Consider the following 25,342-nt stretch of genomic DNA (forward strand, 5'->3'; position numbering starts at 1 on the left):
CATTCATGTTTTAAAAAGACCTCTCTAGATGCCAAATGGAGTGTACATGGCAGGGTGCGATGGGAGTCCAGGGGAGCAGAGATAAGGCTGATGCTGAGAGGGCCCCAGGAGGAGAGGAGGATTTGGGACCGGGCTATGCAGAGAAAGGGACTGGAAAAGAGGACTTCACTTGACAGAATGCAAAAAGCTTGGGGACTGGAAGCAGGGGATGAAGGGAGACGATGCAGATCTAGGGAGACCCTAAGGTCTGCAGCCTGGATGACTGGGGGAATGGGAGCGTGAGCTCTAAGATGAGGACACAGGAGAGGAGCAGGATTTGGAGGAAGATGTCAGTTTCATGGTAGGACTTGTCCAGTGTGAGATGCCTCTGGGACATTCCGGTGAGAAATCTGAGAGACCACTGGGAATGGGTCTGAGAAGTTCTGTGATGGGGGCAGGGTGGCTTCAGCAGAAGTGAGGGGCAGTGGCAATCAGCGGGGGCTCCTGGGATCAGCAAGAGCTTTTAGATTACTAGTGGATCATTGGGACACTGTGGGCATTGTGGGGATCAATGAAATTCTGGAATCATAAGAGGGTGTTGGAGGACCAAGTGAGACTGTTGAAGATAGTGAAGTCATGGAGATACATACTGAGGGTTGGTGGGAAATGTGGAAATGTTTAGGGTTAACGTTAATCGGTAGCGGGTCGGATGAAGTCCTTGGAATTCTATGGAGACGCTGGAGATCTATGGGATCTGGGGGATCATCAAGGATTGGGGAGGAGTGTCTGGAGATGCCATAGCCGGTCACGGATTTTAAGACGTCAGTGGGAAACACTGGAGGTCAGGAAAGTGTATGTTGGGAGTCTAAGGAGGCGCTGGAATCACTGGGGTCATCTGTGACGTGATGGTTATGAACCAGGCCTTCTCTTGAGGGTCCCTCCGTTGCTTAGGCAAACCGTTCCCAGGGCACCGTTGCTAGGGATTTGGGCTTTTCCACGACCCCGCCCATCTCCCTTTGGGCCGCGCCCTCAGCCAACCACACGCCGGTCGCCGGCACAGAGGCCACGCCCACCTGTCGGCCCGCCCCCCCCCCCCCCCGAATCGTTACCCGAGCGACGGTCGGAGCTCATCCCGCCTCCCGACCCTGTTGCCAATCGAAGAGGCGTCGCCTGGGTGACCACCCCACCCCTTCCGGCGCGGGCCCGAGGCTTCCGGCAGGGGGCCCGGCGGCGGGCGGCGGTCCGGCTGCGGCGGGGCCGGGGCCTCGGCGTGGGGGGGGCGCCCAAGATGGCGGCGGGCGGCGCGGAGGGCGGCTCGGGCCCCGGCGCCGCCATGGGGGACTGTGCGGAAATCAAGTCGCAGTTCCGCACCCGCGAGGGCTTCTACAAGCTGCTCCCCGGCGATGGCGCCGCTCGCAGGTCGGGTCCGGCTTCCGCCCAGACCCCGGCGCCGCCCCAGCCGCCGCAGCCCCCGCCCGGCCCTGCTTCCTCCTCCGGCCCCGGCGCCGCGGGCTCCGCGCCGTCCCCGCCGCCTGCAGGCCCGGGACCAGGGCCCGCGCTGCCCGCCGTGCGCCTCAGCCTCGTGCGCCTCGGGGAGCCCGACGGCGCCGGGACCGGGGAGCCGCCCGCCACGCCCGCGGGGCTGGGTGCCGGAGGAGACCGGGTCTGCTTCAACTTGGGCCGCGAGCTGTATTTCTACCCGGGCTGCTGCCGCCGCGGGAGCCAGCGGGTGAGCGGCCTGCATCGTTGTGGCCTCGGTGCTGGCAGAGAGGATAGGGCCTCCCTGAGGTGATCCAGAAGTGATAGAAGGGTCCCCGAATGAATTTGGAGTTCTGAGATAGGCATCCTCGATAGGGGGAAGGGTGCCCAGAAGTAATGCAGAATTCTAAAAGGGGGGGGTCTGGGAGGGCCTCTGGGGTGCTGGCCCTCCTAGAGATGATGGAGAATCTTGAGGTCATGCGGGATCCCCAGGTTCTGCTTGGGAGTTCTGGAGTGGTATTTTGGGGAGATTCTGAGATGCTATGGAACCCTCCGTGGTTCTGGGTGGTAGGGAATCTGCCCGTGGTGGAGAATCCCTAGGTGATGCAGGCTTGCAAGTGATGGAGAACCCCCCGGGGTGTTGCAAGTCTGGAGGTGGTGTGGGGGGTGAAGGGGATCTTGAGACTCGGAGAGCCCAGAGGTGAGGATGATTGTGGAATTGATGGGGCACTTAGAGATCCCGCAGGCATATGAAGTCTTAAGGAACACTGGGGTTCTGGGGATCATGAGGGACCTGGAGGGAATGAGAATCTCTGAGCTGATGGGGAGCTGGAGGTGATAAGAGCCCAAAGGGGACATCCTCAGGTGTGATGGGTATTTCTAGAGCGATGTAGGTCCCAGAGGGGATGAGACCCTTGAAGGTTATGGTGGTGCCCAAAAGTGATGGAGACCCTGAGAGCCCAGAGGTGGTGAAGCACCAAAAATGTGGGGGACCACGAGGTTTAATGTATCCATGAACTATGATGGGGGTCCTGAAATTTAGGGACTCCAAAGTAAAGAGAATTCTGGGATGTTGGGTGTTAGAGTCCTGGGGATTTGCGTAACCCTGCGTTTGGGGGAGCTTGGAATATTGAGGTGCCAAGATCCAGAGGGAGTTCCTGAGTCTGTGGGCTAGGACTGGAAAGAAATTGGAGCTCAGGGACTGTGGGGACCCCAAGCCTTGATACTGCAGACAGGGGTGTCCCTAAAGTTAGGGAGTCCAACTTTGGGGGGAGGCACCGTGGCCTCGTGTGGGGTGAAGGGGGGCACCTTCCTCTCTGTTTTTTCTTTACTGGGTCTGTGATTGGGTCCTCCTTCCTGTCTGTGGTTGCCCACTCCCCCATCCACCTACCCACTTCCCTTCGGGATTTAACCCTCCTTCCTTTTAGTGGTTTCCCCCAACCTCAACACCCTCTTCCTTCCTCTCAGTGGTAGGAGCTATTAACTCCTTTTCTCCCACTGCTCAGTCCATTGACCTCAACAAGCCGATTGACAAGCGGATCTACAAGGGCACCCAGCCCACCTGCCATGACTTCAACCAGTTCACTGCTGCCACAGAGACCATCTCCCTGCTGGTGGGGTTCTCCGCCGGCCAGGTGCAGTACCTGGATCTCATCAAGAAGGACACCAGCAAGCTATTCAATGAAGAGGTGATTATGGGCCCCCGGGGCTTAGAATGGCTCCCCTCTCCCACTCACCACCCGCACACCAGCACACCATTGCCGTGAGACTGCAGCTGCCTGGGGAGCAGTGGAGGCCTGAGAGGGGCAGGAGACAGGAGAGAGAGGGGACGGACTGACGGATATATGGCTGGGGTCTCAGACAGTAGCTAGTAGGGTATTAGCTCATAAAGACAGCTGCGCCTCCCATGCTCGGGGCCTCTGTTGTTAGCCCTGTGCCGAACACTTTGCTCCTTGCATTTTCCTTCATGGGTTAGGGATTGTGGTGCCCATGTTGCAAGGGAGACAACCGAGGCTAGTCCCTGGTTGGGACTTGTTTGAAGCCAGAGCTCTTGATCTTCACATTCTGGGCCTGTGAGCATCGGATTGAGATCATTGGTGCGCCTTTGAGTCACTGTATGGTTTTGGGGAGGTGACTCTCCCTCCTGAGCCTCACTTTTACTTCTCTGCAAAATGGGATTCTCATCCCTGCCTCAATGGGAACATTATTACGAAATCGGAATCGGATGTGGAAATGGCTTAGTCTGGCTAGACCTGGTGCCAGAGGACATGCCAAGGAACGACCTTATCCATGGGCGGAAGCTGCTCTTGTCCTCTGGCTTTTTCTCTCTGTTTGGAGGAAGTTCCACGTACACAGAGTGCGTGAATGGCAGAAGGGAGTGAGGTAACAACAGTGAATGGAATAAAAATTCACCAGCTCGTCCATTCTCAAAATACGGATTGAGCATTTGGTCTGTGCCAGGCGTTCTAAGCACCAGGGATCTCACATCTTAGCAGAACAGACAGAGGGCCATCCCTTTGTGGAGCCTTCATCATCTAGCTCGGGGAGCAGACAGCTATCAAATAAGTATGCTGCATGTCAGAAGGTGGTGAGTGCCACAGAGAAGAATCCAGCAGGGAAGGGGGATGCGGAGTGTGTGGTGAGGTTTAAATTAAGTAGGCTGGTCTGGGAAGGCGTCACTGAGCGGGGGTGACATTGAAATAGAGACCTGAAGGAGGCAAGCAAGTTATCAGGGGAGGACATTCTGAGTAAAGGGAACAGCTAGGACAAAATCCTAGAAGCAGGACAGCAGAAGGACTGTGTGGCCAGAGCAGTTTCTGAGGGGGAGTGTGGGAGATGGGTCCCAAGAAATAACTGGGAGGCATCGGCCCCTGGAGGGGCTGGAAGCTCATGGTAAAGACTTCAGCTTTCAGAGCATTTCTCATCATCTCAGCCAGAGAACACAGAGATGATGTGATTCTTTTCCAGCTTCTCCCCAAGAACAAGAAGCAACTGAGATGCCTGGGGAAGAATTTAATTCATTGTGTTCAGTGGGTGCCAAGGGGCTTCAGGGCTCAGTTCTCTTTGGAACCCTGCTTGAGAAGGGCTGCCATGCTGTGGGGTTCGTTGGGAGAGGAGGGCAGGTTCTGGGTATCAGCAAAGGATTGGTTCTGAGTTGCGAGGGGGAAAGGAACAGAGGCGCATGTGCAGCTGGCCGGACAGGGCTTTCCCTCGTGTGGCGAGGAAATCGTTTCCAGGCACTTGTTGTGTGCACAGGTCTATGCTCTGGGGTTAGAGTAGTGAACCACATAGATGTTCTATGAATCGTTCTCTTGTGAAACCTGAGGCAGTAAAGATAGGTGAGGGTTAGACAGGTGACGAGAGTTCTCTGAAAGGCAGGACTGTCCCCTTGCCAGAGATGGGACACCAAGGCTCCATGGAGCTCCCCGGGGCTGCCTCACAGGCCGCCCTTCTTCCTTTGCGTCCCTGTGGCCTGCTGTCCGGCCCTTACCCTCAGTGTGGGGGAGCCCTGTCCAAGGAGGTCAGGGCCGCGTCCGAGGGCCGTTCGAGGAACTGGCTTGGGGAGGAGGTTGGCCAGGAACGGACCACCTCCCCCAGCCCCCCACATCTGTCCCGGCAGCGGCTGATCGACAAGACAAAGGTGACCTACCTGAAGTGGCTGCCCGAGTCCGAGAGCCTGTTCCTGGCCTCGCACGCCAGTGGCCACCTGTACCTGTACAACGTCAGCCACCCGTGCGCCTCGGCCCCGCCCCAGTACAGCCTGCTGAAGCAGGGCGAGGGCTTCGCCGTCTACGCCGCCAAGAGCAAGGCGCCCCGCAACCCGCTGGCCAAGTGGGCTGTGGGTGAGGGGCCCCTCAATGAGTTCGCCTTCTCGCCCGACGGCCGGCACCTGGCCTGCGTCAGCCAGGATGGCTGCCTGCGCGTCTTCCACTTCGACTCTATGCTCCTGCGCGGGCTCATGAAGAGCTACTTTGGGGGCCTGCTGTGTGTGTGCTGGAGCCCCGACGGCCGCTACGTCGTGACGGGTGGTGAAGATGACCTGGTCACCGTGTGGTCCTTCACCGAGGGCCGTGTGGTGGCCCGGGGCCACGGCCACAAGTCCTGGGTCAACGCTGTGGCCTTTGACCCCTACACCACGAGGGCCGAGGAGGCCGCCGCAGCCAGCGGTGACGGGGAGCGGAGTGGAGAGGAGGAGGAGGAGGAGGAAGAGGAGCAGCCTGATGCTGGGGGCACAGGCTCCGGCGGGGGAGCCCCCCTCTCCCCACTGCCCAAAGCCGGCCCCATCACCTACCGCTTTGGCTCAGCCGGCCAGGACACACAGTTCTGCCTGTGGGACCTCACTGAAGACGTGCTTTACCCCCACCCGCCCCTGGCCCGCACCCGCACCCTCCCTAGCACGCCTGGCACCACACCCCCCGCTGCCAGCAGCTCCCGGGGCGGCGAGCCTGGCCCCGGCCCTGGCCCCCTGCCCCGCTCCCTGTCCCGCTCCAACAGCCTCCCGCACCCAGCAGGCAGCGGCAAGGCCGGCGGCCCGGGTGCCACAACTGAGCCGGGCACACCGTTCAGCATCGGCCGCTTTGCCACGCTCACGCTGCAGGAGCGGCGGGACCGGGGGTCAGAGAAAGAGCACAAGCGCTACCACAGCCTGGGCAACATCAGCCGGGGGGGCGGGGGTGGCGGGGGCAGCGGCGGGGACAAGCCCAGCGGCCCTGCTCCCCGCAGCCGGCTCGACCCAGCCAAGGTGCTGGGCACCGCGCTGTGCCCGCGCATCCACGAGGTGCCCCTGCTCGAGCCCCTGGTGTGCAAGAAGATCGCCCAGGAGCGGCTCACAGTCCTCCTCTTCCTGGAGGACTGCATCATCACCGCCTGCCAGGAGGGCCTCATCTGTACCTGGGCCCGGCCGGGCAAGGCGGTGAGTGGCCCCACAGCAGCCTCCCCAGGGCCCAGGGAGAGGCGAGCGTCGGCAGGAGGGTTTGTCCCAGTCATAGCCTTTAGTCCTGTGGGATGAGGGGAAGCCAGGGAAATCTTAGCATCCCAGAGCAAGACTTCTCAGATCTTAAGAGTACCGGGCTTCTAGAACTTTCTGTGGCAGCAGAGAGAGAGAGGGTTGGGAAGAGACAGCTGGGAGTGCTGAGAACTGTGGCCAGCTAGCTGAAGGGCAGCCAGTGGGCCCAGCATACCCAGACCTTATCACTTGTCACTCAAAGCCAAATCTGGGTTTCTAAGGGGCGTAAGGATTTGTGAGTTGTGAAACCCTTTGAATAATGCGGGTCAAATTCTGTGGGCAACACTGAGCCTGTGGGCCCGTCTTCTGGCCTGGATCTCAGACTCTGGATCCAAGCCCACCTCTAGAGTCCCAGCTTTTGGAATCCCAGCTTGGGTTCTGGGGCTGCTCCCTGTGCGACCTTGGGCAAGTTGCTGCTCTTGAAGGCGGGTGGGAGGTGGAAGGGTCCAACTGCTGGCATAGCTGTGGGGTTCAGGAAGGGCCAGGTGGGGAATATCCCAGTGCAGGGAGCATGGGCGTAGCCCCTTCCGTCTTTGGAGCTCTTGTCTTTAGAGGGCTCAGCTCCATGGGGTTTGGGCTTGTGTGCCTGGGATGCTAGGTCTAAGGCCCAGGGAGGGAGTGGTTTTAGAATCACAGGGTCTCGAATCCTTAGAACATCCTAACAGTCTCAGAGGCAGGGTCTTTGGGATTTGGGGACCCTGAAGAGTCCTGAAAGAGACCCCTCTATCTCCCTAGTTCACAGACGAGGAGGCGGAGGCCCAGACAGGGGAAGGAAGTTGGCCCAGGTCACCCAGCAAGTCAGTGGTAGAGGTAGGATTGCCCCTGAGTTCTCTGCCCCTCACCTCCCCAGTCAGAAAGGACCCCTGAGTTCCCCCCATCCTCTCCACCCCTACCCCCCTCTCTGTGCTCAGGACCACCAGAGGGCTTTAATTATGGTCCAAGAGTGCCGCCTGCAGGGCTGGGATGCTAGCGGGGCTGGGACCTAGAGCAGCGGCCTCTGTCTGGGGGGCTCTTGGGTGGACTGAAGGGCAGGGCCAGGGTGGCAGCTGCCATGGGGGATTCCAGGCAGGTTTCCTCCCCACGGGACAGGTGGGAGCCCCAGGCAGCCGCTAACCCTCCTGTCTCCTCTGTCCTTTTCCCCAGGGCATCTCCTCCCAACCAGGCAACTCCCCGAGCGGCACAGTGGTGTGAAGCCATGGATGTTGGGGTTCCCTGCCCCCACGCTCCCTGCCACCTAGCCATATCCCTCCCGCTGACCTCACGGATCAACGTATTAACAAGACTAACCATGACAGATGGACTGCTCCCGTCCCTTGCCCTGCACAGATTTGAGGGGCAGAGGGTCCCCCAGACCGGCCCAGACACTTGGGGGGATGTAGTGGCCCATGCGGCCTCAGCCTTGTCCCCACCCACTGCCAAGTACAATGACCCCTTCCTCTGAAACATCAGTGTTCGCCTCATCCCTGTCCCCAGCATGTGACTGGTTGCTCCTGGGGGAGAGACTCCCTGCCCACAAGCTCTGCGGTGTGCCCCTCGTCCTGGGGGCAGGGCCGGGGTGGCCCACCCCTCCCCTGGCCTCCACCCTGCCCTTGCTGTTGTTCGTGCTTTTGAAGAGTGTTAAATTATGGAAGCCCCTCCGGGGCCATCCCTGTCCCCCAGGACCTCTTATTTATACTAAAGTTCCCTGTTTTCACAGTGTCTCTGTTCCCTTCCGGGAGGTGTGGAGGGAGTGTGTGTGTGCTTTTGCTACAGTCCTAGAATCCAGCTACTTCCACCAAAGGAAGAGTTAGGCCCTGCCTCTCCCTGACCCGGTCTCCTCCCTGCTCTCACCGCAGGAGGAGCTGAAGGCCTGAAGAGGGACTCAGGGCCCACAGCGGGGGGGGGGGGGGGGGGGCTCTGCCTGCCAGCTCTCCAGCCCTGAGCCCCGGGCCCCCAAACTCTGGAGGAGAAAGGGCCCCCTTCCCAGTCTGAAAGTGCTTGAACTATCCAGATCAGATATGGAGGGAGGGCTGCCTGGATGGGTCCCTCAGGTAGCTCCTGAGGTGCTCAGAGTGTGTCCCAAGTCTTGGCCTCCTGCTGCCTCAGGATTCCTGGCTCGCAGGCGCCTGCTGGAGACCATGGTTTCCTCCAGGAGCGGGAGCACTGTCCGCCCCTGCCGGGAACAACGAAAATCCCTCCTGGCTGGCTCTCCGGAGCTGCAGGGAGGGGTGTCTTCCCGCTCTGCCCTCCACCCCCCGAAATGTTTCTGTTTCTAATCCTGGCCTGGGCAGGAATGTGGCTGTGCGGCCAGGGTCCAGGGAGCTATTCTGGGGGCTTCTTTGCCTCCCCCATGTTTTGGCCAGTGGGTCACCCCTGGTCCTGGTTCCTGAGGGCCTCCCTTCCCAATTCTCTCACCACCCCTTCCCCACCTCCTGCCAAACAACAACAAAAACAAAAACAGTCCGTGTAAAGCAGAGGCCCTGACGGCTAAATTTAAACTGTCCCAAAGTCTGAATCCCTGGCTGAGTCACCCTCGAAGCTGCCCTGGCCTCCTGCCCCCCCCTTCCAGTCCTCCCCCCTTTCTCCCCCACCCCAATTCCAGAGTTTGAGAGGGGTGTTACCCGATCATTCTGAGCCTCGGTTGGCCCCCTCGGGATGGGAGGGCTCATCTTTGGCCTCTGCCACACCTGTAGCTCCTTCTGGGCTCCGCCTTTTTGGGGGGCAGGCGTGGTGCGAGAGTTGGGATTCTCCATCCCCCCATCTCACACTGACTCGTCCTGTGGGGCCCTGGTAGGAGGGAGTTGGGGGGCCTGGCTCTGGAGGGGTTAAGGCCTGGAGGCGGGAGGGGGCCGGACTGAGGGGTGGGGAGAAGGGGAGGAGGCCTCAGCAGAGAGAGAAGTGGCCAGAGAGGCCCAGGGGACAGCCAGGGACAGGCAGACATGCAGCCAGAGCCCCAAGGTCTGGACAGGGGCTGCCGGGTTCCGTGACGGGAGGACCCCGAGCCCCTGGCCCGGGGAGGGGCCATGGTGCTGCCTGCCCAACATGTCAGCCGAGGTGCGGCTGAGCCGGCTCCAGCAGCTGGTGCTGGACCCTGGCTTCCTGGGGCTGGAGCCCCTGCTCGACCTTCTCCTGGGCGTCCACCAGGAGCTGGGGGCCTCCGACCTGGCCCAGGACAAGTATGTGGCCGACTTCTTGCAGTGGGGTGAGTGCCTGCCTGCATGCCTGCCGCGGATTGGGGAGTGGGGAGGGCAGGGCAGAGGCTGGAGATGGGGAGAATTGGGGGCACGGTAGATGTGGGAGAGCCTCCCACTCAGGAGCCTGAAACTTGGTCCTGGGTCCTAGGGTGCCATTCCCCTATCCCTGAGCCACCCTGGCAGGGCAGGCCGGGCTCAGCAGAGGGTAGCACAGGCATGGCTCCAGAGCTGTGACCCAGGATCCGTGGTAGGCTGGACTGGGCACAGCTTCCCGTGGTCCTACTGTACCCCCTCCCCAAGGTCTAGGCCTAGGGACCTGCTGGGAGCCCCGTGTCCTGCGACCACCCACACACACACCAAAATGGGCCCCATGGCTCTCCATCCTGGTCTCCCAGAGCACAGGGGCAGGCAGAAGGGACAACATGGGGCAGCTGCCAGGGGCGCAGCCAGTGGGCAGGTGTTCGGCGCCAGCCTCTCCAGCTGCTGCAACAGGTGCCCAGGCCCTGGGAGGGTGCGGTGACTCAGGCCCTGGGGGAGAACCAGCTCTGCAGACAGGCACCACCCCCTGGATGCCAGGGGAACAATTTAGGGTTCTCCTGGGTGCGCCCATTTTCTAGGGTCTGGCCACCCCCCACCTTCCCAGCCCTGGTCCATCTAGTCTGCCTGGGGCAGCCTTGACTCCTCTCCAGCTCCCCAGGTACCTCTTTTCATGACTTCTGACCTTCCAGCTCTTGCACAAAGTCCCTTCTGGCCAGGTCTTCCCCCGGAAACCAGTCTGGAAGGCAAATGCTTCCACCTCAGCCTCTGGCCCTGTCTGCCTCTGCCCCTCCTCCACCCCAGCACTCCGACTCTTTCTCGGTTTTCTCTCTCCTGACATCCTGCCACTCCGTTCCTGCAATGGCTTGTCCCTCAGTGGCTTGCGCTTGGTCGCTGGGTCATTGGTCACTGGTTTCTGTCTCTCTGCCTCCCCCTCTCCTCCATTTCTCGTGTTCATCTCTTTCTGACCCAGGCCTCGCTCCTGTCCCTCCCATTTCACAGATACGAAGGTGGAGACCAAAGGCCAGACCACTCAGCCCCTGGGAGAACTTTCTCCCCACCTCCCCAGGCCCTTAATAACTCTCTGGGCCCTGATTTTGCAGAGTGGGAAGTTAGGCTGGCTGGGTAAACTGAGCCCTGAGCTCGGGGGCAGGGGTCTGGCTCTCCTGTAGGGAGCACTCCTTTTGTGGCCTGAGCAGTTTTCTGCGGCCCCTCCCCTGCCAGGCCGCTGGGGCGGGGGAGGGGACCTGGGTTCCTGCTGCCTTAAAAGGGCTCAACGTCTTGGCTCTCTCCTCCCTCCCCTGTCCTGGGCCCTGGCTGGTTCTTCCCTGCCGGCCCGCTCTCCCCGAAACTCGTGGGGGTCCGTCTCTCGCTGCCTTAGCCCACTCTATCTCCCCTTACGCTCACTTGAACCCATCCCTCTCTCTGTGTTGCCTCCCAAGTCCCCAGCGTCCTCCACTTCCCGGGCCTCCCTCTCCCTGTGCCTCTGCATTCCCTCCGCCAGGCCCTTCTCCTCTCTACCTGCCCTCTTTAACATTCCTAGCTGTAGGGCCTTGGCCAGACTCTTCACGCATCTGAGCCCTGACCTCTCCACCCATAAATGAGGGGTGACTGAAAGAAGCCTTCTTCCCCGAGTTGAGGACAGAGCAGCGAGTACACTAGAGCCTGGAATTTGGATCCACGCTGGCTTTGTCTTCCTCTCCTGTTCCCTCTGGGAGCCCCATCCCCAAATCCAGTGTTTCCCAAAGTGTGGTCCAAAGCCGCCAGCATCTAAACCTGGAGGTGCTGGACTAAACTGAGCATTCCAGGACAGGATCTGAGATGGACTGAGAAGCCTGGGGTGGGCCTGGCAGGCATTCCCACTCTCAGCAGGAGGACGGGTGAGGCCCGAAGCTTGGGGGGGGGGCGCTAAGGACGGGGCCTCACATCATCTGTTCTCCAGAGCCTCCCTTTCCCAGAGACTGCGCTCTCCACCTGCACCCACTAGAGCCCTCTGGCTCAGTGCCCTTCTTTAAAAGGGATTCCTCAAGCATCCCACCTTTTTTTCTGTAGGAGGGGAGTTCAGGGGTCCCCAGAACTTCTCACAATGTTTTTGTGGGGAAGCCTTTGGGAGACTGACAGTCCTAGGAGAGAGAGAAGAGGAGAGAACAAGGGACAGAGGAGACCGTGGGACAGAGACGGGGGAGGGGGGCGCGGGGGGGGGGTGGCGTTGGGCGAGGGGAGACTGAGGGGCAGAGGGTGGGACTTCCTCCTGTCTCTAGTGTCAGTCCCAGCTACCCCCCAGCTACCCTCGGTTCTCACCTCCCCCTGCCCCCCAGTGGAGCCCATCGCGGCGAGGCTTAAGGAGGCCCGACTGCAGAGGGATGACTTCGAGATTCTGAAGGTGATCGGACGCGGGGCGTTCAGCGAGGTGAGCCTTGAGCGGCGGCTGCAGCTAGCCAGAACAGGGGACGCGACTTTTCGTGCAGTGGGCGGGACCCAGGGGTTTGGGGCGGGACCTTAGAAATTGATGAATGACTGAGTTGGGAAAGCCTGCACCAGTCGGGCGGGGGGCGGGGCTTGAGGGTGCTGGGCGTGGCGTTAATAGTGAGGCGGTGCCAAGAGCGTATTAGGGGTGGAGTCCAATCTGGGCCAGCCCCCGTGTTTCCCCGGCCACCTCCGCCCCCAGTCACCCCTTTTCGGCCTTCAGGTGGCGGTGGTGAAGATGAAGCAGACGGGCCAGGTGTATGCCATGAAGATCATGAATAAATGGGACATGCTGAAGAGGGGCGAGGTGAGGGCTGGGGCTGGAGGTGCAGGGCGCTAGGGTTACCCACCCATGCTCCGGCCCCCGGCCGCTTCAGTACCTCGGGGGGCCCCGCAGGTGTCGTGCTTCCGCGAAGAGAGGGATGTGTTGGTGAACGGAGACCGGCGCTGGATCACAGAGCTGCACTTCGCCTTCCAGGATGAGAACTACTTGGTGAGCCCCAGACCCGGGAGAACTAGGGAGACGGACTCTGACCCCGAGGCTGTCAGTGAACGTCGCGGGGTCAGGGAGAAGTTCTAGGCTTGGGGAGCTGCCTCGAAATGGCAGCAGTGTCTCTGGGTGTGGTAGGAATTGGTCTTCTTTTTCCGGGATGGGAGATGTCCCTCACCGCTCTTTTCCCAGGCTGATTCCAGAGGACCCTGTAAAGATGCCACCGTCGCGGGCGGGGTGGGATCTTTCACCTGGACTGCGATAGCTCTCTACATTCTATCTAAATACCCTGGGCAGGGTATTTAGGCTGTGTACTTTGGGCACTGGGAGCTCTCTGGGCTCTCTTTTCCCTTCTCTCTTTGGTTTTGGGGAGGAGTGTCTCTGGCTTGGCCTGGGAGATCCTCTCGAGCTCTCCTTGGGCTGGGACTACAGGGCCTCTGCCCAGGGATGGGGCCTTTGAGGACAAAGACCTTTGTCCCGGGCTATCAGCAGTCAGGGACGAAGGGTGTGACTGACTACCCCCCCCCCCCGCCGCCGCCATGTCGCGACCCCTGCCAGTACCTGGTCATGGAGTACTACGTGGGCGGGGACCTGCTAACGCTGCTGAGCAAGTTTGGGGAGCGGATCCCGGCAGAAATGGCGCGCTTCTACCTGGCAGAGATTGTCATGGCCATAGACTCGGTACACCGGCTGGGCTACGTACACAGGTGGGCGCAGCGGGGGCTGAGGGGCGGGGACTGAGGCCGGGGCCTGGAGAAGGAAAGCAAAAGTTGTACCCAGGCAGGGAGCAGGGTACCGCCAAGGTTGGAGCCCAGAGGGGGCGAGGCCTGAAGAGGGATCTCACTGGTGGGGGCCACTGGGGACAGAGCCAGAGGAGTGGGGTTCAGATTTCAGAATCCACTAAGGGGGGGCCGCAATTGGAGAGCATGTTCCCTAAGAGGGTGGGGACCTGAGGCCTTGCTGCCTGGAGGGGTGGAGCCTGGTGAGATGAATGGAAGGAGGCTCACTTATTCCACTTTCCTCTTCCGTTTGCGCAGAGACATCAAACCCGACAATATCCTACTGGACCGCTGCGGTCACATCCGTTTGGCCGACTTCGGCTCCTGCCTCAAGTTGCAGGCGGACGGAACGGTGAGCGACGCGGTGCGCCGCTTCGGGCAACTCGGGCCACCAAAGAGGAGTGGGGTCAGATGGGGGGACCGAAAGTGCAGTGTGGCGGCGGGGCTGAGGCGCACAGGTAGAGTTAGGGTGGGGGCACGACCAGATTTGGAGGGGGAAAGAGGAGGAGGGCACCCGCGCCTAAATTTGTGAGTGGGTTGGGGTTAGCACACTCGAGGGGAGGACTACGCCTTCCGGGCGTGGTTGAGAGGGGCGGGGCCAGACCCCGGAGGGGCGGGTCCGAGCCCAGCTCTGCACCTTTTGCCTCAGGTGCGGTCTCTCGTGGCTGTGGGCACGCCGGACTACTTGTCCCCCGAGATCCTGCAGGCGGTGGGCGGCGGGCCCGGGATGGGCAGCTACGGGCCCGAATGTGACTGGTGGGCGCTGGGAGTGTTCGCCTATGAGATGTTCTACGGGCAGACGCCCTTCTACGCCGACTCCACGGCTGAGACCTACGGCAAGATAGTGCACTACAAGGTGAGCCCGGCCAGAGCAAGCCCTGGTCTCCCTCACACATCCTGCCCGGCTGACATCCCCGTCTTCCCTCTCCCTCGGGCAGGAGCACCTGTCTCTACCACTGGCCGATGGGGGGATCCCTGAGGAGGCTCGAGACCTCATCCAGCAGCTGCTGTGTCCCCCTGAGATGCGGCTGGGCCGGGACGGAGCAGGTGATTTCCAGAATCATCCTTTTTTCTTTGGCCTTGACTGGGACGGTCTCCGAGACAGCGTGCCCCCTTTTACGCCGGATTTTGAGGGTGCCACTGACACGTGCAACTTCGATGTGGTGGAAGACGGGCTCACTGCCATGGTGAGCGGGGGCGGGGTAGGTACCTGCGACCACTGCTGGGCAGAGGGTATCCCACCCCCCCAACCCCTCATCCACAAAGTTGGGCTGAGAATAGTACCCATCTCCTGGGGTCTTGAAATCATTCCTCCCCCAGAGCATGTGCGTTATGTGCCCCCCCCCCCCTAGTGCTGGGAATCCAGCAGTGACCTGCATTCACAATCCAGTGGGGGAACACAGACTGGTCCCCAGACAACGACTCCACAGAGAGTTTGGGGATGAGACTGGGAGGACGGGGGTGGGGCTCTTGACCCAGCATGGAAAATCTTGGAGGGCTTCCTGGAGGAGGTGCTATTTGAGCTGAGGCCTGGAGGATTAAGTGAGAGGCAGGAAAGCATAGTGGTGTGAAGGAATCTCTTTTAGGCCACCTCTGTCTCAACTGTGACACAAGCTGTGCTGAGCGCGTGTTCAGCCTGGGTGCCCTTGTGCCAGGTGCTGCTGGGGACACACAGGGACCAAGCCAGCTCCAGCCCCTGGCCTCTTGCCCTTATCCACTTACAGCCCAGGAGAAGTATGTAATTACAGCCCCAAGGGGAACTGCAGGATACAATGAAAGAAGATGAGGGAGGGGCCACTTGAGATAGTGGGAGCAGGTATTTAAGCACAGACTGGGAAGGGCCCAGGGACCAGCCCCGAGGAGCACAGGTCACCTACATCTGTTTCTCTTGTATAGGAGACGCTGTCGGACATGCGGGAAGGCATGCCACTGGGGGTCCACCTGCCCTTTGTGGGTTACTCCTACTCCTGCATGGCCCTCAGGTAGGCGTGGCCCCAGGGCAGCCTGTGTGTAGGCCGCAGGTACCAGCCTCCAGGGGCCCAGGAGGGGCGCCAGTCGTATTGCAGGATTAATCTTGGAACTTTCCTGCCTTTGCACCACAGACTATTAGGATTCCAGAGATGTAGGACCTTAAAATCTCAGACCATAAGTACTGTGAAATTTTAGATTCAGTTTTAAAACCTCAGAGCCAGACTCGGCCTTTCTGGAATCTTCCAACCTGCCACTTTCAGATTTCTTTCTTTCTTTCTTTCTTTTTTTAAGATTTATTTATTTATTTGACAGAGAGATCACAAGCAGGCAGAGAGGCAGGCAGAGAGAGAGGGGGAAGCAGGCTCCCTGCTGAGCAGAGATCCCGATGCGGGGCTCAATCCCAGGATCGGCTCGATCCCAGGACGCTGAGATCATGACCTGAGCCAAAGGCAGAGGCGTAACCCACTGAGCCACCCAGGCACCCCAGAGCCACCCAGGCGCCCCCACTTTCAGATTTCTAGTATAATCATGGGACCCCATCGGCCAGAATCTTAGAAAATAAGTTTAGAATTTCTAAATTGTTCTTAAAAGAATACAAACTTGTTGAATCACTCTTATAACCACAAAGCCTTTTAAATACATTAATTATACAAGCAGTACTTTGCTTGTCACAAGTAAATTAGAAAATGCGGACAATGAAAAGGAAGCCCACCATCAGGGATGGTCCCTAGCTCATATATGCGCGCACGCATACTTGACAACTGTGAGAACATGACGTGGACTCCCCTGTTTTGTTACTGGACAATGTATCGCAAATGCCATTTCCTTTTCTTTAAATTATTTTTTAAAATTTAAAAAGATTTTATTTATGAGAGAGAGAGAGAGAGCGTGCACAAGCACAAGAAATGAGGGGTCAGTGCGAGAGGGACAAGGAGACTTCCCACTGAGCAGGGAACCCATGGGGCTCAAACCCAGAACTCTGAGACCATGACCTGAGCGGAAGGCAGAGGCTTAACCGACTGAGCCACCCAGGAACCCCACAAATGCCATTTCTTACCATGAGTGAACAATAGCCCAAGCCACCAAGCAGTGTGCTCCTCACTGGGCGGGTCGGGACCCAGCTGTCCATCTCTGTTGTAACCCAGGCTGGATGAACAGCTGCAGTGGGTCAGGCTCGCCCAGGCTCACCAGGCCCTTGTGACCAGTTTCCACGAGAGGGAGTGTTGGGTTGGAGGGGACATCTACTTTTATGGCAATTTCACATTCCCAGGGAGGGTGTGACCCCGTCCCAGCAGCTGGTGATGGCGGGGGCGCTGATGACCAGAATCACAGTCCTGGGATCCCACACCCAGTCTAAAGACTGTATCTTTGGAGGTGGCTAGAGTCGGGTGGGGCACTCCTCACTGTCCTGACATCCTAAGGAGAGGGATCTGCAAAGGTCACATGGAGAGGGAGGACATAAGCAGGCCCCAGAGCATGGGTGTCTGGATCCCAGGATCTTCCAGAAGCAGAGGCCAGCTCCCAGGGCCATGAGGCCATGCAGAGGGCAGGCCTTTACTAACAAGAAGGGGACCTGTCACACCAACCTGGGAGAGTTCCCTTTTCTCTGCCCTTCCCCTCCTCACACTAGGGGGTCTTCAGAGTCTGGCTCTCCTATGACCACGGGAGAGGGAGTCCTGGCTCTAAACGCAAGGGACGGGCAACCTCTTGAGGGAGCCCAGCTCTCCCTACCCTTGCCCTGCTCCTCTCCCCAGGGATGAGGAGGCCCCAGGCCCCACAGCCATGGAACTGGAGGCCGAGCCATTGCCTGAGCCACCTGTGCAAGCAGCCAGCCCGGAGCCCACCGTGCCCCCACCGGAGGAAACAGTGAGTCTTTGGAGAAGGTCAGGCATGAAGGGGAGAGAAATGCAAGGGCTTCCGGGGTCTTGTGTGCTGTGGAGTGCTAAGCTCTCTGGGAGCTCAGTTGACAGAAGGGGACAGAAAACATAGTAGAGACAAAATTACTTCAGTCAGAAATGATCCCTATGAAAAAATGAAAACAGGCCATTGTGTTTGGGAGGAGAGGGACTCTGGAGAGGGGCAAGCCCAAGAGGAGGAGGAGAACAAGGCGGACCATCCCTGGGAAGAAAAGTACCTACTGGTCAACAGACAGAACTTCAACGCAACAGGTTTATTTTGGAAAAGTAAAGGAGGGTGGTAAGGCTGACTTACTGATTCCAGGAGGAGGGGCGTGGAGAATGAGGGGAGGGGAGACTGAGGCCAACAGGAAACCAACCAAACAGGGAGGCAGGCCTTCCCGAGGGCGCTGAGGGGCTGGAGAGGAGGAGAGGGATGTGGTCAAACTGGGTGTGGGTTGTAGGAACAGCCCTTTGGTTCCCAGGTGGAAGAGCCCAGACCAAAGGCAGGAGACCAGGACCCGAGCTGGGGTTAGTTAGGGAAGGAGGAGACCTGGGTCACTGCACGAGCTGGGAGGATTCCCAGAGATCTAGAGGACAAGAAGGGGGGCGTCCCCAGCCTAGAACCTGGGCGCAGGTCTTGGGTGCGGCAGGAGCCAGGAGCAGTCCTAAGCGCAGTCCCGCCCGCAGGCTGAAGCGGCGATTCCGGAAGCCATTCCAGCCTCCGCGGAGGCCCAGGAGGCCCGGATGACGCTCCGGGAGCTCCAGGAGGCCCTGGAGGAGGAGGTGCTTACTCGGCAGAGCCTGAGCCGGGAGCTGGAGGCCATCCGCACAGCTAACCAGAACTTTGCCAGGTCGGAGTCGGGGCGCCCGGGCCCGTCCTTGCCGTCTGTAGCCCCTCTCGCCTGGGCCCGGGAGGGCTCACGGTCTTCTGCTCTCCGCAGTCAGCTCCGTGAGGCCGAGGCCCGGAACCGAGACCTGGAGGCGCACGTCCGGCAGCTGCAGGAGCAGATGGAGCTGCTGCAGGCACGGGGAGATGCAGGCGAGTCCCTCATGCGGCCCCTTTCCCGAGGGCGACGGGGGGAGGTGGGCCGCGGCGTGTGTGGACACCTGGGGGCGGGCGAGGGGCCCAGGCTGGGGCACGCCGCGCCACCGCCCTCCTCCGTCCCTCCACGCGCCCTATGCCTCTCTCTTCTCCTTCCAGCTGTCACGGGGGTCCCCAGTCCCCGGGCCACGGATCTACCTTCCCATGTAAGACCCCTCTTTTTCCCTTGTATCAAGCCTTTTAGTCCCTCTGCAGACCCCGCCCCGTCTCCCCGCCCAGATTCAGGGATCACCCTAACTCTTGGGGGTTCCAGAGAGCAAACACCCTCCATTCAGCCCCACGTCTACCAGATACCCCTCGGTCCAGGCCTCTAACCACATTCCGTCTAGGCTCTCCCTCGATTCCTTCCCCGACTCCCTCCGCTGTCTCTCGCCCCCTGCTGAGGGCGGCCGGGCCGGGCTGGGCTCCGATCGGGTCACCTGTCCCTTCTCTCTCCAGCTAGATGGCCCCCCGGCCGTGGCTCTGGGCCAATGCCCGCTGGTGGGGCCAGGCCCCATGCACCGCCGCCACCTGCTGCTCCCTGCCAGGGTACGTCCGGCTGCTCACGCCCGCCCGCCGCCGCGCCCCCTCCTCGCTCCACGTACCCCCAGGCCGCCTCTGCTTAGCTGCGCCTCTGTCGCGCGGGGCCCGCCGCGGGGAGGGAGGATGCCCGGGCAGCCAATCAGCAAGGCCGCTAGGAAGCCTCCAGTGGCAAGTTCGGACAAGACTCGAGGCTTGCCAGCGGACCAACCGCAGCTCCCCGCGGGGGCGGGGCGGAGTGCAGAGAGGCTGGCGGACCCACCTATGGGAGTAGGCGTGGCGAGTCCCAGGAACCAATTGGTGTGCCGTGTCCCGGGGACCTGATCCCGCCCTCTTGTCCGCAGGTCCCTAAGCCTGACCTATCGGAGGCGCGTTCCCTGCTCCTGTTCGCCGTTGCTCTGGCTGCTGCCGCCACCTTGGGCCGCATTGGGTTGGTGGCCTACGCCGAACATCTCGCCCCGGTCTGGCGCCACCCAGGAGCCGCCTTCGCCTCCTGAACCCTAGAACCCAAGCCGGAGGGTTGGGTGACCTGGGCCATCGCCCAGAAGCCGCTCCCACCGTCTCGGCGTTCACAACGCTCCAAGCGTGGGTCTCCACCACAACTCCAGCCCTGTGATCCGGGCCCGCCCCCTGGCGGCCGGGGAGGGAGGAGCCGGGCCCGCGGTCGGAGCACGGCGCTCCCGGAAGGCTTGTAACCGGGAATGCTGCAGCTGCTGCCGGGGGGAATCGCAGACCACTTCCTTCCTGCGGCCTGGCTGAGACCCCGACATGGACGGGCAAACTGCCATCTAGAGAAGGCAGCAGGGCCAGGGCTCGGCCATCAGTTTATCACCCTCCCCACCTCTCCACTGCCCCTACCCCGCCCCCATCGGCTCGCAGACCACAAATCCTTCTGCATGAGGCCCCGCTATCCCGGGAACGTCCTCTTCCCGCGGCGAACGTCTAGTGCGAGCTCCGCCCGCCCGCTCTCTCGGGAACCTTCTGCTTTTGCCAGCCCCGCTTTTTCGGGGACTCCCGCGCCCTCCTCACGTGAGCTGCCCTCGGAGTCACTGCAGGCTCCGCCCGCCTCGGCAGTTTGGGTATTTATTGACCTGTCCTCCGACCCGCTGACAGGCTCCAGGACCCCAGCGCCCTAATCCACGTTTTGGATGCACTGAGACCCCGACATTCCTCAGTATTTATTGTCTCTCCCCACCGAGGACCCCACCCCCGATCCTCGCGAATAAAAGGCCCTCCCGTCTGCCCGAAGCTGGGAACTCCAGGGTGTCCGCTCTCTTTGCGTTGTGGGAAGGCGGCTGCTCAGGGGGCCAATCGGAAGGCGAGTTGAGGCGGCCAATGGCCTGGCGGGAAGCTAGCGGGCCGCAGAGCTGACGAATCAGGGTTGGGGTGGGGGTGGGGACGCCGGGAGGCGTGACCTCGGCATCGGGCCAATAGGAGATGGCTAGCGAGCCACCAGGAGACACCGCCCCCTGTCCAGCTGTGGTCCAGCTGTGCCACCCGCTCGCCGGGAAGAAGGGGGCTGGGCCCGCTGCGCGCGCGCGCGGCCATCCTCCTACCACTGCGCCTGCGCTGGCCACTCGCCTCTGTTCAAGAGACTTGCTCAAGAAAAGTTGCTGCAAACTTTCTAGCCCATTTCCCCCGCCCCTTCTCCCGGCCAGACCCGCCCCCCTGCGGAGCCGGGAATTCCGAGGGGCGGAGCGCAGGCGGAGATGGGGAGTGGGGGGGCCTTCAGAGGACTCTGGAGACGGAGGCGTGCAGAAGCTTAGTCTCCGGGCGGAGGTGGCTTCGCGCCCTTAGCCTCCCGGACGGCCCGTTACCTTCTCCGTTGTCCCGATGGGGAAACTGAGGCCCTGAGCCTGAGGCACACGCGGGGGGAGGCAAAAAAGCGCGGCCTGAGGCGGAGGGAAAACAAAAGGAGAATCACGGACAGACGGGGAGGGAGGCGGGCACTCACACAGACACTGGGACCGAGACCCAAGTGGAAAGCTGGGCCTGGCATTGCTGGGGGAGACGCGGGGTCGGCGCGGGGGAGAAGATCGGGAAGCACGAAGGGGAGGGCGGAGAGGGGGGACGGGCTGGGGAGGAGGTTGGGGAAAGCCCGAGGGAGGAGGAGAAGGAGGGAGGAACTTCCCAAAGTTGCAAAACATGGCTACCTTGCCTGCGGAGCCGAGCGCGGGGCCGGCGGCCGGGGGGGAGGCGGTGGCGGCGGCGGCGGCAACCGAAGAAGAGGAGGAGGAAGCGCGCCAGCTCCTGCAGACTTTGCAGGCGGCCGAGGGTGAGGCGGCGGCCGCGGCCGGGGCCGGGGCGGGCGAAGCGGCGTCGGGAGCGGAGGGCCCGGGATCCCCGGGCGTCCCCGGGTCGCCCCCCGAGGCCGCTGCCGAGCCGCCCACGGGCCTCCGCTTCTCGCCGGAGCAGGTGGCGTGCGTTTGCGAGGCGCTGCTACAGGCGGGCCACGCCGGCCGCTTGAGCCGCTTCCTGGGCGCACTGCCCCCGGCCGAGCGCCTACGTGGCAGCGATCCGGTGCTGCGTGCTCGGGCCCTGGTGGCCTTCCAGCGGGGAGAGTATGCCGAGCTCTACCGGCTGCTCGAGAGCCGCCCCTTCCCCGCCGCCCACCACGCCTTTCTGCAGGACCTCTACCTGCGCGCGCGCTACCACGAGGCCGAGCGGGCCCGCGGCCGCGCGCTGGGCGCAGTGGACAAGTACCGTCTGCGCAAGAAGTTCCCGCTGCCCAAGACCATATGGGACGGCGAAGAGACCGTCTACTGCTTCAAGGAGCGCTCCCGCGCCGCGCTCAAGGCCTGCTATCGCGGCAACCGCTACCCTACGCCGGACGAGAAGCGCCGCCTGGCCACGCTCACCGGCCTCTCGCTCACGCAGGTCAGCAACTGGTTCAAGAACCGGCGACAGCGCGATCGGACCGGGGGCGGCGGCGGCGCCCCTTGCAAGAGGTGAGGGGAACCCGGGCGGCGCAAGTCCTGCTTTCCCGGGGATGTGGTACCCACTGGCCTCCCTCTTCCCCATGCCCATGGCCGGAGTAAGCGCGCCGAGCTCCTGGGACACCTCCTGCTCACACCGTCAGGTGCCCCCCACCCCCCAGGGCGCGGGGAATACGTGTGGACAGAACAGGCACACGCCCCCGGCCCTGCCCCCGACCCCGCTGCTCCTGTCGCGGAGGTTGGGAGACCTCATCCCTCTGCACCACTCTGCGCTCCGTCCCCAGTCCCATCCGAGTTCGTGGCTGGGGTGAGGCAGTGAGAAAATGGGGGGCTGTGGAAAGGGGGACCGGCCCTTGTCTACCCACCTCGCGCGGGCCTTTCCCAGGTTGTGTCTTTTCCTCACCCCCCCAACCCCCCCCCTCGGGGCCCAAACAGCGTGGTCCGTCGTCTGTCTTTGTTGTGAAACGTGAACCTTCCCCAGCTCCGGTTTCCCTGTAACCCAAGCCCTTCCCCTCCCACCCTGCGCGCAGGCCTCTCACTCCCTTTTCTGACGCCCGGCGGGGGTTGGGGCGGGGGAGAGGCCCCGGGAACTGAGCAGGCTGCCGCCTCTCTACTCCGGGAAGACGCTGGGCTGCTTTCAGCCCGACCCAGGGGACCCAGGGGCCACTGTGCTGCCCAGTGCTCAGCTTCTGGGGCCCGGAGGCCAAGGGGCAGGAAGAGGAGGGCCTCCTCCCTCTGATGGGGCCAGCTTTAGCTTTTACGGAGAGGTATCAATACTGGACTTGCAGAGGCTCCCTCCTTGGGGGTCCTTGGGTGGTCTCAGGAGGTTTTATAGCCCACCCTCACGCTTTCTGCTTCAAAAGTTTGGGCTGGGGCAAGGTGGGGAGGGAGCAGTCCGCCGGGGCCCCTGCAGGCGGCTTGCTGGCGGCCAGTGGGGAAACGGGGCGTCCAGGGCTACTGCTCACAATCCTTTCTCTGGCCAGCGAGTCTGACGGGAACCCCACCACCGAGGACGAGTCCAGCCGCAGTCCCGAGGACCTGGACAGGGGGGCGGCTCCGGTGCTTGCGGAGGCCCCTGCCCAGGGCTCTATATTTCTGGCGGGGGCCGCCCCTCCTGCGCCCTGCCCCGCCTCCTCCTCCATCCTGGTGAACGGGAGCTTCCTGGCCGCGGGCAGCTCTCCCGCAGTGCTCCTCAACGGCAGCCCGGTCATCATCAACAGCCTGGCCCTTGGGGAGGCCTCCAGCCTGGGTCCCCTGCTGCTCACGGGTGGCAGTGGCGCCCCTCCACCGCAGCAGCCGGCGCCCCAGGGGGCCAGTGAGGGCAAGACCTCCCTGGTCCTGGACCCTCAGACGGGGGAGGTGCGGCTAGAGGAGGCTCAGCCCGATGCCGATGACACCGCGGAGACCAAGGAAGCCCAGGTGGCTGCCTCGGGGACGGCTGGAGAAGAGGCTGCTGGGCCTCTGCCCCAGGTGGTGCCCGGCCCCCCACCGGCCGCCCCCTTTCCTCTGCCCCCAGGACCGGTGCCCTCTGTGGCTTCTCCGCAGGTGGTGCCCCTTTCCCCACCCCCTGGGTACCCTGCAGGCCTGGGCCCCACATCCCCACTGCTGAACCTGCCCCAGGTGGTGCCCACCTCGCAGGTGGTGACCCTGCCCCAGGCGGTGGGGCCGCTGCAGCTGTTAGCCACTGGGCCAGGCAGCCCTGTGAAGGTGGCAGCCGCCGCGGGCCCTGCCAACGTGCACCTGATAAACTCCGGGGTGGGCGTGACGGCCCTGCAGCTGCCCTCGGCCACTGCCCCAGGTACCTCCCGCCTTGCTGGGGCCTGAGTGATGGGGGGGGGCGCTGGGAGGTTGGGCAGCCCATCCCTGGCACAACCCGAACCTCCAGAGCCAGTCGGCTCCGGCCACGCAGACACAGCCCCCATCCCGAAGCTCCCCCACCCCGATCTCCCTATGGACCCTGGGGAGCGCCAGGTTCATGCCTCGCCTGGCCCATCTCATCCCCACAGGAAACTTTCTCCTGGCCAACCCCGTGTCTGGCAGCCCCATCGTGACGGGCGTGGCCGTGCAGCAGGGCAAGATCATCCTCACGGCCACCTTCCCCACCAGCATGCTGGTCTCCCAGGTCCTGCCGCCTGCCCCCAGCCTGGCCCTGCCCCTGAAGCCAGACCCGGCCATCTCAGTGCCTGAGGGAGCCCTACCAGTGGCCCCCAGCCCCGCGCTCTCGGACGTCCACGCCCTGGGCCCACTGTCTGCGCCGCAGCCTCCACCACCGTCCGTCCCTGCTGCCACCGCCGCTTCCAGCCTGCCCTTCTCCCCAGATTCCTCCGGCCTCCTGCCTGGCTTCCCAGCGCCCCCGCCCGAAGGGCTCATGCTGTCCCCCGCAGCCATGCCCATCTGGCCCACGGGACTGGAACTGAGCACAGGCCCGGAAGGGCTGCTGGAAGCCGAGAAAGGGCTGGGGACACAGGCCTCCCACACCGTGTTGAGGTTGCCAGACCCCGACCCCGAGGGTCTGCTTCTGGGGTCCACGGCAGGTGGTGAGGCCGACGAGGGTCTGGAAGCCGAGCCCAAGGTTCTGACCCAGCTGCAGTCGGTGCCTGTGGAAGAGCCTCTGGAGCTGTGAACCCCCCACACAGCCCCCTGGGGCCTCATCGCCTCTGCTGCCAATGGTGCTTGAGATCCAGGACCGCCTGGGCCGAGGGGCTGCTCAGACACTTTGCTGTGAGCCTGAGATTCTACCATGGCATCCACCCCGCCCCCAGGCTGTGTAACCTCTCCGAGCCCTGGAGGTGCCAGGGGGACTCGCCCCTGTCTGCTCCTGTCCAGGAACACGGTCCTCTGGATGGGGGGGGGGGGCGCCCCTCTGTTACAGCCCTCTCCTTGCTCTGTGCCCCCAGATAGGGAGGTTTGGGGGTCCTGACTCGGGGCTGCCACCCCCAACCTGGTACTAGCTGTGAGCCGAAAGCTCGGCCACGTGGCTGATTTCCAGCCCCCCTGAGCCCTCCCCCTGTCACTCTCTCAGATGCTATTAATAGCTCCGCTGACGTCCAGTGTTCTCAGAACCACTTGGAGTTGGAGGGTGGAGGCTGTGCCCCAGATGGATGGAGCCTCGGGGCTGGGCCCTTCCTGCTGAGAAGGGAGGCAGGTGCGGGGAGGCCTGGGGAAGACCCCCTCCCCGGACTAGAGCCCTCATTCTCACATCCGGCCCCAGACCAAAGATCCCTTCACCCCTGGGGCAAGCCTGACCCCTATGTCTAGTTTGTATCAAATCTTTATTTTTCTAGGACATGTTATGCCTCCATTTCAATTAAAATAAAGTTAACAGACAACTAGACCCTCCAGAGGTGTGGGCTATATTCTGCGTTACTTGCCTGAAGGAAACACTGAGCCAGAAAAAAGCCTGACCTGAGATTCTGGCTTTCTGGCCGCCTTGGGGCCGGAGCTGGAGGTCCGCTCCATGCGGCCGCTCGGGAAGGGGCGCGTGGGAAGGGGTGCTTTCCCCATGGCAG

At 62.1% G+C, this 25,342-nt stretch overlaps 3 protein-coding genes and 1 long non-coding RNA gene across 12 annotated transcripts; 3 read left to right on the forward strand and 1 right to left on the reverse strand.

The window, feature by feature from the left end:
• Positions 1-1,090: 1,090 nt before the first annotated feature.
• On the forward strand, positions 1,091-8,156 carry DMWD (DM1 locus, WD repeat containing). Of its 2 annotated transcripts, XM_082711262.1 has the most exons (5): positions 1,091-1,708; positions 2,964-3,146; positions 5,078-6,370; positions 7,199-7,273; positions 7,607-8,156. In XM_082711262.1, the coding sequence occupies exons 1-5, from the start codon at positions 1,268-1,270 to the stop codon at positions 7,652-7,654; spliced, it is 2,040 nt and encodes a 679-aa protein (XP_082567388.1). In that variant the 5' UTR covers positions 1,091-1,267; the 3' UTR covers positions 7,655-8,156. The 2 variants fall into 2 exon arrangements, with proteins under 2 accessions (XP_082567388.1, XP_082567387.1); XM_082711261.1 differs by lacking the exon at positions 7,199-7,273 and having other exon boundaries at positions 1,202-1,708.
• Positions 8,157-9,316: 1,160 nt separating this feature from the next.
• DMPK (DM1 protein kinase) lies at positions 9,317-20,145 on the forward strand. Of its 8 annotated transcripts, XM_082711257.1 has the most exons (15): positions 9,322-9,644; positions 11,991-12,082; positions 12,362-12,445; positions 12,536-12,631; positions 13,187-13,335; positions 13,666-13,759; positions 14,057-14,263; positions 14,346-14,609; positions 15,304-15,389; positions 17,133-17,244; positions 17,964-18,127; positions 18,218-18,315; positions 18,478-18,524; positions 18,821-18,906; positions 19,242-20,145. In XM_082711257.1, the coding sequence occupies exons 1-15, from the start codon at positions 9,485-9,487 to the stop codon at positions 19,399-19,401; spliced, it is 1,899 nt and encodes a 632-aa protein (XP_082567383.1). In that variant the 5' UTR covers positions 9,322-9,484; the 3' UTR covers positions 19,402-20,145. The 8 variants fall into 8 exon arrangements, with proteins under 8 accessions (XP_082567385.1, XP_082567383.1, XP_082567379.1 ...); XM_082711259.1 differs by having other exon boundaries at positions 9,317-9,644; positions 17,964-18,315; positions 18,817-19,094; XM_082711255.1 differs by having other exon boundaries at positions 9,327-9,644; positions 17,964-18,315.
• On the reverse strand, positions 17,534-19,387 carry LOC309853370. The gene is made up of 3 exons (XR_014305627.1): positions 19,257-19,387; positions 18,963-19,159; positions 17,534-18,383 (listed from the first exon to the last, which is right to left on the reverse strand). It is a non-coding gene; the product is annotated as an uncharacterized lncRNA (long non-coding RNA).
• An 897-nt stretch (positions 20,146-21,042) lies between the features above and the next one.
• On the forward strand, positions 21,043-25,172 carry SIX5 (SIX homeobox 5; the record flags this gene model as incomplete). The annotated part of the gene is made up of 3 exons (XM_082711252.1): positions 21,043-21,845; positions 22,817-23,631; positions 23,840-25,172. 3 exons carry the CDS (start codon positions 21,043-21,045, stop codon positions 24,454-24,456), a joined length of 2,235 nt encoding a protein of 744 aa, XP_082567378.1. The 3' UTR covers positions 24,457-25,172.
• Positions 25,173-25,342: the final 170 nt, after the last annotated feature.

The sequence above is a fragment of the Mustela nivalis genome (assembly GCF_964662115.1).
Source record: "Mustela nivalis genome assembly, chromosome: 18".
NCBI lineage: Eukaryota > Metazoa > Chordata > Mammalia > Carnivora > Mustelidae > Mustela > Mustela nivalis.

Coding starts and splice junctions, on each gene's coding strand:
- DMPK (XM_082711259.1), top strand. CDS start 9,485: ATGTCAGCCGAGGTGCGGCTGAGCCGGCTCCAGCAGCTGGTGCTGGAC. Junction 12,083..12,361: donor GACGCGGGGCGTTCAGCGAG/GTGAGCCTTGAG, acceptor TTCGGCCTTCAG/GTGGCGGTGGTGAAGATGAA. Junction 18,525..18,816: donor CCACGGATCTACCTTCCCAT/GTAAGACCCCTC, acceptor TTCTCTCTCCAG/CTAGATGGCCCCCCGGCCGT.
- DMWD (XM_082711262.1), top strand. CDS start 1,268: ATGGCGGCGGGCGGCGCGGAGGGCGGCTCGGGCCCCGGCGCCGCCATG. Junction 6,371..7,198: donor GGGCCCGGCCGGGCAAGGCG/GTGAGTGGCCCC, acceptor CTATCTCCCTAG/TTCACAGACGAGGAGGCGGA. Junction 7,274..7,606: donor CCAGCAAGTCAGTGGTAGAG/GTAGGATTGCCC, acceptor CCTTTTCCCCAG/GGCATCTCCTCCCAACCAGG.